The sequence below is a fragment of the Solanum tuberosum genome, unplaced genomic scaffold, assembly GCF_000226075.1.
Source record: "Solanum tuberosum cultivar DM 1-3 516 R44 unplaced genomic scaffold, SolTub_3.0 scf00017, whole genome shotgun sequence".
In the NCBI taxonomy this organism is placed as follows: Eukaryota; Viridiplantae; Streptophyta; class Magnoliopsida; order Solanales; family Solanaceae; genus Solanum; species Solanum tuberosum.
Genome location: NW_006238943.1, coordinates 2,810,273 through 2,820,541, shown reverse-complemented (window position 1 = coordinate 2,820,541; position 10,269 = coordinate 2,810,273). Strand labels below are relative to the sequence as shown.

The 10,269-nt window shown below is 35.9% G+C and overlaps 2 protein-coding genes across 3 annotated transcripts in view; both read right to left on the bottom strand.

The window, feature by feature from the left end:
• LOC102592173 (tyrosine-specific transport protein) overlaps positions 1–3,702 on the bottom strand; it is a 10,151-nt gene extending 6,449 nt beyond the window's left edge. The window contains exons 1-6 of one of the 2 annotated variants that reach the window (XM_006340297.2): positions 3,283–3,702; positions 2,431–2,471; positions 1,663–1,755; positions 1,304–1,378; positions 908–957; positions 438–527 (exon numbers count right to left, since the gene is read on the bottom strand). In XM_006340297.2, the coding sequence (XP_006340359.1) occupies positions 438–527; positions 908–957; positions 1,304–1,378; positions 1,663–1,755; positions 2,431–2,471; positions 3,283–3,580 (647 nt within the window). In that variant the 5' untranslated portion in view covers positions 3,581–3,702. The remainder of the gene's footprint in view (positions 1–437; positions 528–907; positions 958–1,303; positions 1,379–1,662; positions 1,756–2,430; positions 2,472–3,282) is intronic. The other variant, XM_015303118.1, reaches the window with a different exon arrangement.
• Positions 3,703–5,363: 1,661 nt separating this feature from the next.
• LOC102591842 (uncharacterized) lies at positions 5,364–10,118 on the bottom strand. The gene is made up of 2 exons (XM_006340296.2): positions 9,978–10,118; positions 5,364–7,824 (listed from the first exon to the last, which is right to left on the bottom strand). Exon 2 carries the CDS (start codon positions 7,798–7,800, stop codon positions 5,509–5,511), a length of 2,292 nt encoding a protein of 763 aa, XP_006340358.1. The 5' UTR covers positions 7,801–7,824; positions 9,978–10,118; the 3' UTR covers positions 5,364–5,508.
• Between the last annotated feature and the right edge of the window lie 151 nt (positions 10,119–10,269).

Sequence of the window (10,269 nt, the reverse complement as noted above, 5' to 3'; positions counted from 1 at the left end):
CCCCCCTACCCCCCCCCCCCAAGGTAGGGGTAAGGTATGCGTACTCTCTACCCTCCCAGACCCCACTTATGGGATCATACCAAGTATGTTGTTGTTGTTGTTGTTACTTGCAATTCCTAAAATGTCTGCTCTCAAGTATATTCAGTACTGGCAGGCAGCAATGCAGGTAGAACCTCCAAGACCAGAGGTAGCACAAGGACATAGTCCACACTGACATCAGGCATCAACCATTTCTCGGGAAGTATTTATTGGAAAGTCGAATTCTTGAGAATTGTAAAAGCCCAGGACTCACCACAACATAGTATTTACTTTTCTTATTAAACAATTAATTTATATGATTACCTGATAAAAGATATTTTAAGACCATCATCAACTAATGCATAGAAATTATAAAACTGATGATACAATCAAAATTGTTAAGGGAGATTTGAACATACAATGGAATCCCAGTGAAGGTTGTCAATATATCTGAAGAACGAGCCACATAAGCAACAAGAAGGGCGTAATGGATGAAAATGTAGGACCAGCTGCCATTAGAAAAAAGTTTTATCAGATGGAAAATTATTCAAATCAAAAGTTTCAGGGAGTGATCGAATATGAAACTAAAATGGGAAATGTTATTGCTGACTGGTTATGTGTATGTAAAACTAATAAGATTTGATCCTAATAACTAAGAAAACATTGTTTTTGCGTTGGGAGGGAAGGTAGATCAATTAATGATAGGTTAACATACATCAATGAAAACCAATACCATCAAATGTCAACTACTACACTTTTATTTCCTTTTTCTCTCAAGGCAGCCGACAAATCATTAATGTAACAAGATTTGTGTTTACTGGAAAAGTTTTGGGATCTAAGAAATAAGGATAACCAGTTTTTGCAGCATGAACAATGTAAGATCACCTACCAAGCTACTTGCACTCCTGTATTTCCTAGGGTTCTCCTGACCATTGACACCTGAAATAGCCATGTCCCATTAATATAAGAAATGAATGGAATTAGTTGAAAAGCAAAGTAAGCTTCTCGGATTCGCAAGGCTACCACATCCAGAGGAAGTGAGTAATAGGTTCAACTAAAGTCTAAGCATGACGAGAAGTGTAGATCATACTACTTTAAAAGTTCATAAGAAACTAATGTGAAATAAGACCATTTATTTAAAACATTTTAGATGTAAAGACAATCCTTGTTTCCAATTTAATATTGGATAATGACAGATGTCATCTGGTTTGAGTAATTTAATAAAACCATTTTTTTGAATAAGGAAGAAGGAAAAAGTTTATGTGAAGATCAATGAGTATCTTACCAATGAAACACCACCTGAGCCAAGCTCACACATCGTCTTCACATTTACTTCTGCAATAAGTAGTCCAGACGCCACCTGCACCATTTTGGATTTCCAAGAATCTTATTAGTGCAGAAAATTGAGGACTGGTTTGTTTATGAGTGGGATGGAGGAAAGATAAGAGGAATCAGATGTAGCTGTCAGAAATATAAACAATAACATTCTATTTATGTGGAGGTTATTATATAGAAGAAACCGTAAGGGCAACTAGAATTAAGTAATCGATTTTTACACGTGTACTGGTTTTCCACAGATTCTTGAGAAACTAGATAAGAAAATGAAAAAACTGTCAAAAATAGAAAGAATGCTGAATCAATTACCATATAAATCCAGCATATAATGCAAACTACTGCAGAGGCTAGAAATCCAGATTCTTGTGTGACTGCAGGAATAGCAAGAATACCTGCACCTACCTATTCAAGACACAAAGATGTTACTTTCCTGCTAGTCCTTTCATTCATGTTAATTAAGAGTAAAAACATAGGTGATACGATACCAACCGAGAAAGAATCTGCAATCAGAATATGCTCATGAATTGTTGATATTCGAAGAAGAAAATTTCTAGAACAATCAAAATACAAATAATGTGCATAGCTAGGAAAAACTCATGTATTCATATTTTGAAATTTGGCAACCACCCTCTTCGTCTTTGTGCAATTCACATTATTTTCTCATACTCAATTTAGGACAACCAAAATCTTTCACCTTAATCAGGAAAATATATTAAGAAATGAGTGGCAATACAGTTACTTCATTACTTCCTCATACTTCTAAATACATGGCTTTAAAGTTATACTAAATTTAATAAATTGAGGTTTCTGGTAGAATAACACTGGATAGGACGCTATCTTTCAGTAACGTAAATTTGGAGATTTATTGAATATCATGAAAATGATGATGTCTCGAGAGAGGGAAATCAATTACGGGACAGATAGAAGATCAGTTGTTTCAAAAGCAGCAGAAAGTTGACTGCAGAAGTACCAGCTTTGACATGTACATAAATTTTCGGATGATGCTATGTGCATATATATAAATAAAGTACATACACATGCACAGTTCACACATTGAGAAAGGGAGACAAAACATACAGTGGTACCAGCAACAAGAAAAATGGCACTGCTGAGACTTCCTGGAGAATTGAGGACGACAGTTAAGAAAATACATAAAACATCAAGATCTCCATAAAACAAAAATTCTAAAAGAACTTCTCTTTTACATTTCGAGCATAAAGAGCACAGCTTTTGGCTTTAACATCAGTGCCAATACCAATCCAACTAAAGTGCTGAAATATTTTAAGGCAAAATTTTCCTTAAATAAGGTAATTCTACAAAACATTTCATGGATTGTTATTCATCCCATTAAAATTCCTACATTATTATTCACCACATTAAACAATCCATACATTCTAGAATAACTAACATGGAAACCAAACACCCCACCTAGAGTATTATTTTTACCTTAGCTAAAAGTTTCAATATTTAACTTAAGAAAATGTCATTGATAAGTACAGGGGCAGATGGAGGCTTAGGTTACAGGTTCAATAGAACTCAATAAAGTTGAGCAAATCCTTTATGTGTTAACTAATTACTTTCCTTTTTAGTCCGTTTCAAAATAATATATCTCTTTTATTTGTTCGGAGCTCATTAATTCTAGCTTTTCACATGGCCACAAGATTATAGAGCATTTTAGTACATTCTATGAATATTTAGTTTATAAACACATTCTTTATTTTCTTAAACTTCAGGTCAAGTCAAAACTGACAAACAAATTGAAACGGAGTGAGTACTAAATATACTAAGATATCATTTTTGGGAACTAACTAAAAAGGAAAGTAGTGCTAAATATGTACAAAAATTCAATTTAAAACTCAATTACCAACTTAAGGTCATTGTAATCACAATTCAAAACCACAAAATTCAAATCTTGAAAGAGTGAAATACCTGGTTCTCTCTTCAAAGTAGCTTGATTGAGGTTAGAAAAAAGTCTTTCAAAATCATATACTTGTTCCTGATACCCATTTTTTCCTTCAATTTCTTCAGTTTTTTGTTCAGTGGACTGTCTTTGAGAATAACACTTGAAAAAAGTTGATGACTTTGAGCTTAAAGAACAACATTTTGGGAAAATCTTTGTGGGTACCAAACAAGAATTAGAAGAAAATCTATGAAATGGGTTTTTAGTATGAGGAATGGAAAGCTTGAAATGAAGTAACAGAGAAGAAGATGATGAAGAAAAAGCCATTTTTAGGGGTAAGGGATGGAGGGTTTGCCCTTTTCTTGATTTTTCTTCTTCTTTTTTCTTTGGTTTTTCTGCTCTACAACTTTCTCTCCCTCTCCAGTTTCTTTTTGGCTTTCGGTTGAATGGGTGAGAAAAAAGGACCAATAAGAACAACATAATATGTCTCGGGGCGGAGCTAGTAAGAGTTCAAAATCGAATTAGTTTGGAGTTAGATATGTTGATTTGATTGACATGATTTAGATTAGACATAATACATAAACATGACTCTCAACTTAGTTTCAGCCGACAACTATGTTTTGGTTGTGCACAAGTAAACACTTAAATTTGTATAAAATTGAACAAGTAGACACACGTGTCCTACGTGGCATAATAGATGTAGAACGCCACATAGAACACAAAATTGTCATATAGGGTGTCATATATGATGAATGTGTATATTTGTTTAATTTTATATAAGTTTAAGTCTACTTGCGCACACCTAAAAGTTAAATATCATAGTTATAAGCTGAAATCAAGTTAAGTGTCATGTTTTTTGTATTATGCGTTTAGATTATAAGGAGTTAGGTTTTATATTTAGTCTGAACCAATTCAATTTATATGCTGACTTGATTGACATGACGCTAAATAACCATGATTTATTGCATGCGTCAAAGGAATAAGTAAATTTGTATGTTAATTCAGATTTGTGTTTAGTTTGGATTAGTTCAATTTTTGATTGATATGAATTATGATCATAAATCATCAAGATTTATTGCATCCATCATAGGAATAAGTAAATTTGTACATTTAGATTATTTATGTAATTTCGAAACTTTTAAATTTGTTGACTTGATTGACATGACGATATATTATTGTGATTTGGGGCATGCATCAAATGCATAAGTAAATTTGTTCGTTAATTAAAATTATGAATTTACACTAGATAAGTTTAACTTTAGATACGTCGACTTAATTGACATGACGATAAATTAGCAAAATTTATTGAAAAGTAAATTGATATATTAATTTGGATTATAAACTTAGGTCAGAATTTTTAGACATGCTGACTAGATTGACATAACGATAAATTACTTTGCTTTAATATATGCATCAAAACACAAGCAAGATTTATTGCATGTATTGAGGAAAGTAAATTGATATGTTAATTTTAATTATGATTTGGTTTCTCTTTGTACATGGTTCAATTATAGTAGTTTTCTTACTATAAAATTGATTTTTGTCATTTTTATTTTATTTTAATTTAGTTTGTGGTCGGCCATGAAAATTATGAAATTTGAAGAGAATGGTTTTTATTTTCAAAGTAAAAATGGTATTCAAAAATTAAATTATGTTTGACTGTAAATATAAATATAAATTAAAATTAATTTTAATTTTTTTACAAGTTAATTAAGATGTTCTTAGAGAACATTTTTTAAGAAAATAAGTAAATTTTTATTTATTCTTCTGTGTTTGGCACGCAAGCAAAAAGTAAATTCTAAAAAACGTTTATGAATAATCTAAACAAATAATGTGCAAGATGAGGTGGATAGTGGGGGTGAGAGCTACGGGAAGCAGGTAAAGATGAGATGTACTGGAGGATGAGGAAGACACAAAAAATGAGAAATGACACTCGTTTTCACTACTTCCATTAGGAAAATCATTTTCCTGAATTTTATTTTCCTAAAGAAAATATTTTCAAAAAAACTTTGACCAACTCAAGAAAATTATAAAACATTTTTTCTAAAAAATCTCCACAATACTGATTTAGCAGGAACTTGATGTAAAGAGGAGAAAGAGAAAAGAGGCATTAAACCAAGCAATTGCATGCTTTTTTTTCATAATATGAAGATGGTAAATGCATCATAAGAGCCAACATACATAAACAACATTTTGCTATTCTCTTTTTCACATCACTTTGTTTTTTATTCACCCAAATCCTCTAGCCCTATTTTCTACAGGGAGGGAGAAGAAACAAACTGCCTTGGTAAGCTAAAAAGGTCTCTCTCTTCAAAGGGAGAGGTCCAGTGATGATAACCACCCGTCGCTGACGTCCACTCATGGGAACCACCCACCATAGACGTCTGCTGATGAGAACCACCTGCTGCAGACATCTGCTGACGAGAACCACCCGCTGCAGATGTCTGCTGATGAAAACCACCTGCTGCAGACGTCTGCTGACGAGAACCACCCGCTGCAGATGTCTGCTGATGAAAACCACCTGCTGCAGACGTCTGCTGACGAGAACCACCCGCTGCAGATGTCTGCTGATGAAAACCACCTGCTGCAGACGTCTGCTGACGAGAACCACCCGCTGCAGATGTCTGCTGATGAAAACCACCTGCCGCAGACGTCCACTCACGAGAACCACCTGTCACCGATGTCTCTGCTGTACTCACTCCTCCAACCTGCAACCCGGGGTTCGGAACTCCAATCTCATTGGTCAGAACAGGTTTTGAAGTAGACTTTGCAGCGATTCCACGGTAAAATGAATCATATTTAGGATCATAGTGTTCCAATAAAGAGTTTGTTGTTCGCCACATACCACCTGTTCCTGATGATGACGAACCGTGATCTAAACTCCAGTCTATGTTTTTGTAATCTAGGTGCAGAACTGTACCACCACCGCTGTTCCAGTCAACAGGAGACGGCAGCCCATAATTACCATGGGTGCCCAACCCGGAGAAGAGTCCGAGTGATGAAGTTGCAGGAACCAATTGTGTCTGTGATGAACCACCTGTCCAACTCCACAAATTATTTCCCCAGCTAGTTCCTGGAGATTCGAGTGTCCCGTAGATGGAAACAAATTGTTCTGGTTGTTGGTGCTGTTGATAATGAGGTTGGTTGTACAATTGGTGGTTAGAGCTGACATCATTAGTGATCAAGCTTCTTGTGCCAGTTATATGTGGATTCATACCACTGGGTCTCACTGTTCCAACAATATTAATAGGAAAAAACGGCTCTGCTGTTTCTGGAATTGAGCTTACATTTGAGGTGGGAGTGTGCCTGGCATTGACAGACGAGGGTTGTTGCATGACTATAACTGGTTCTCTCACAGTTCCTACTGGTAGATTCTTCAATTCATTTCCAGCAGCCACATAATGAGCTTCTGTCTTGGCGGGTGGAAGTGACACCTGCAAAGAAGATGACAAAGAACAGGAAACAGAAGGATTTGATCCGGGATCTGGAAACTTTTTGTCAACAGGTACGGACACCTGAGGTGCCTTGCCCCGGTCCAATTTTGGCTCAGTCCTTTCCAGCAAGGGTATGTTGTTGCTCCCCGGATCCATAGAAGGCCTTACTGGGGTAACAACTTTACTATAATTGAACTCTTTATCATCTGTCTTTGCTGGTATTGTACTAGATGATGAAGGTTTAACATGTATCCTTGTTAAGTTCTTGGTGGCGCCAATTGGTATCTTGTTGTTGCCCATAGTAGGAGGATGGCTAGTTTCTTCTGGTTTGGGCGGCACAGAGGGGGGCTCCTGCTTTTGTGATCTCAACATATCTTCAGCCCTCTCAAGATCGCCCTCACAGGTTACTATTGCTCTTTCGACATCCTGCTTGGAGCAATTAAATCTAATTTCCATGTCCGCAATGCGAGCAAACTCTTCTGATATGTCAATTTTCAAATTACCCTCAGTATCAGCACTTCGTGTCTCGTATTTGTTTGCTTCTTCGCCTCCTTCTAATAACCATGCTACTGATTCTTCTACTTTGCCTTCATTCAGAATAAGAGCCAAAGTTGCCTGTTCCGAAGAGAACCCCATAGCCACAAACTGCCCAGCAAGTGTTTCAAGCTTTCTTGACATGAGATAGCCACTACATTTCTCATGCAGCTCTTGTGCTCGTCTTTCCTTCTGACGTTGATGCTTCCTCTCATTTTTCTGACGGATTTTTTCTCGCTTGTCATTATCAGTGCCAACTGAGGTTTCTTGTCGGAGAGGAAGATTAGAAGTTTTCTCTTTGTGGTCCTCCTCACCAGACCAGCTACCATTATTGGAAACAATTTCATACTCTCCACCAGCTCCATGAGAGTGCCCACTAAGGTCATCTCTCTCATCAATGCTTCTGAAACGACCATTGATGTGGAGAGCAACATTTGCAGTCACGGGAGCTGGGTCATATGTTTGGAATGTCCCAAAAATAGGATTGTATCCACTACCACTAGAAGGCTTTGAAGCAATTTTGGGTGGTTCTTTGCTCACCTTTTTATCCTTTGACTTGGACCTGGCTGCTCGAGACATCACTGCAGCTTCTAATTCCGAGACCTACAAAAGTTAGGAGCTGATTAGGTAAGCAAACAACTAATGCAACTTCAAGCAGACAATAATTCTAAAGCAAATATTTTTTCATAAGTCAATTCTAAAGCATCACAAGGAGCAAAAACCAAGCTATTTAACTAATTGAACCAGCCGACATCAGCAAAAATAAACATATCGAGTTGCCCAATTTTTTAACTAGTTTGATGAGAAAAGTATTTCTCAGACATGCAGGATCAGAGGAAGTGATCGATAAGTAGAGGCCTGCACCCATCCCAAATATACAGTAACATCAAAGACAAATAATATTTTCTTCTTTCATTTTCTAGGTGATAGACATCTCCTATCAACTGTAGACAAGATATGACTACAAATGAGAAAGGACAACACTTAATCGCTAAACAATTTTAAGATCTTTGCCTAGAACAAAAGTTAGGTTTTAGCTAGCCAGCCATGTACTAGCAAATGTCTACATCGGTATCTCAACAGACCATATAAAATTCATAGTAATCAGAAAAACAAGTTCTAAGATTCAAATAGTTGATAATTCAAGGGGTATAGGCTAAAACATTGTCCAAAGTCACATGAGCAAAGGAAAATGACCGACTTGCACATGAAAAACTGTGAACATGTGTCATTACAGTATGCTTTCATCAATTATATAAACATGATGAGAAGATGATCAGATGCCAAAAAGATTCCTGCTAAATGTGGTGCTAGTGACAGTATGGTCATAATTGATGAAAGCATACTGTAACAGTGCGGTCAAAAAACAAGAAAAGATATCCAAGTACCACCACATCAGAGTGCCAAAGTAAAGCAAATATAGATTAATATGTGAAAGAGCTACGTCAACAGGAAAACCAAGGCTCAACATAGGTAATTAGCAGAGGAACATCCATTCAGGTAATCAAACTTACAAAGAAGGTTTGTTTCTACTTCATCAATAAAAAAACCGTGGTTTTGTTTCTACCACCCATTGGTTTTGTGCCCTTCAGCAGTTGTAAGTATTTTAATGTTATTTCCAAAATTATCTATCCACCCCCAAAGTATTGGTATCTGCTTTTAATGATCGATCACCGAATTACCGGAATATGAATATCGTACCGAATGCTGAACGCCCACCCGTAATGAATTGTTTACCGTATATATGGGTAACATTAATGAGTGATTTAGATGTCCTAATTAACCTATGCCGACAAATTCATAATATTAGGGCTTGAGAGTGGAGATCTGACTCCAATACATGAATTTCTCTAAAAACTAACATGTCAAATTTTGGACAAATTGTGAGCATTTCTTGTCAAAACATTTTTTCCTTCACTACGTAATTACTGAATTACCATACCAAAGTTTGATTAACCTAACCAAACTTTGAAAGTTCAGTATTAGGTATCTACTTTCAATTCCCGATTACCGCCCACCTCTAATACACAATATAGTCCCATAAGTGCGGTCTGGTGGGTGGTGGGAGGTGGCAGGTATCCCATGGGAAGAGAGGTGATTTCTTCCCATATTTGTCTTAAGCCTTAGTGGACAGAACCTAGTACCTTTTGCTGGTGGGAGGTGACAAATATACCATGGAACTAGTTGAGGTGCGCGAAGAAAAAAAAAAACCCAAGTGTTTACAAACACTACACATTCCTTGACTTGCCATAGGTAAATTCTTACTTGAAATGAGCAATCTAACCATGGAAACCAACATTCCCTTTATCATTTTACTATCATAAAGAAAGAAGACCCCATAAAAGAGAGATGAAAATCAATCTTTTTTCAAATGAATATAGCTACCAGAAAGCTCAATCCTTTTCACTTCTCAAATTCCCATTTCACACACAAACCCTCCCCCCTCCTTCCCTCCCATCCATTTCTTCAGCTGAAAAAACCAATTCATGCACCTCTATACACAACTTCCACTCTTCATTCAACAAATCAAACCATTCCTCCATTACCACAACAAACCCCAAACCCTAAACACAAAAATTCAAAACATACAAAAAAAAAAACCTGAAAGGTAAACAATTTCATAAAATTAACCAAATGGGTATTCAAAAAACACCCAAAAAAAACAAAAAATTCAGCATAACATCAGAATAAAAAAACTCCATTAAAGATTGATCATAACAAGAACTTCAAAAAAGAGAAATGATAAGCAAACATACCTGAATAGGACGGATCGATCGATGAAAAAGGGTGTTGAAGAAGATGAAGAAAAATTGTGCGAAAAATGCGGTGTAAGAAAGAAGAGAGCTTGTAAGAATTGTATATATATATAGAGAAAATACAAATAGGAAATACTTAATAGAAAGAGAAAGATAAATGCAATATAATTACAAGATATATATATAGACCAATTTGTTTTTTAATTTTTAATTTTTAATTTTTAATTTTTAATTTTTTTTATTTTTTATTTGGTGGGGGGGGGGGGGGGCAACTTGTTTTTTCGCGTGGGGT

What these genes read in the sequence shown, in the direction of transcription:
- LOC102591842 (XM_006340296.2), bottom strand. Translation starts at nt 7,800, where the DNA reads ATGTCTCGAGCAGCCAGGTCCAAGTCAAAGGATAAAAAGGTGAGCAAA.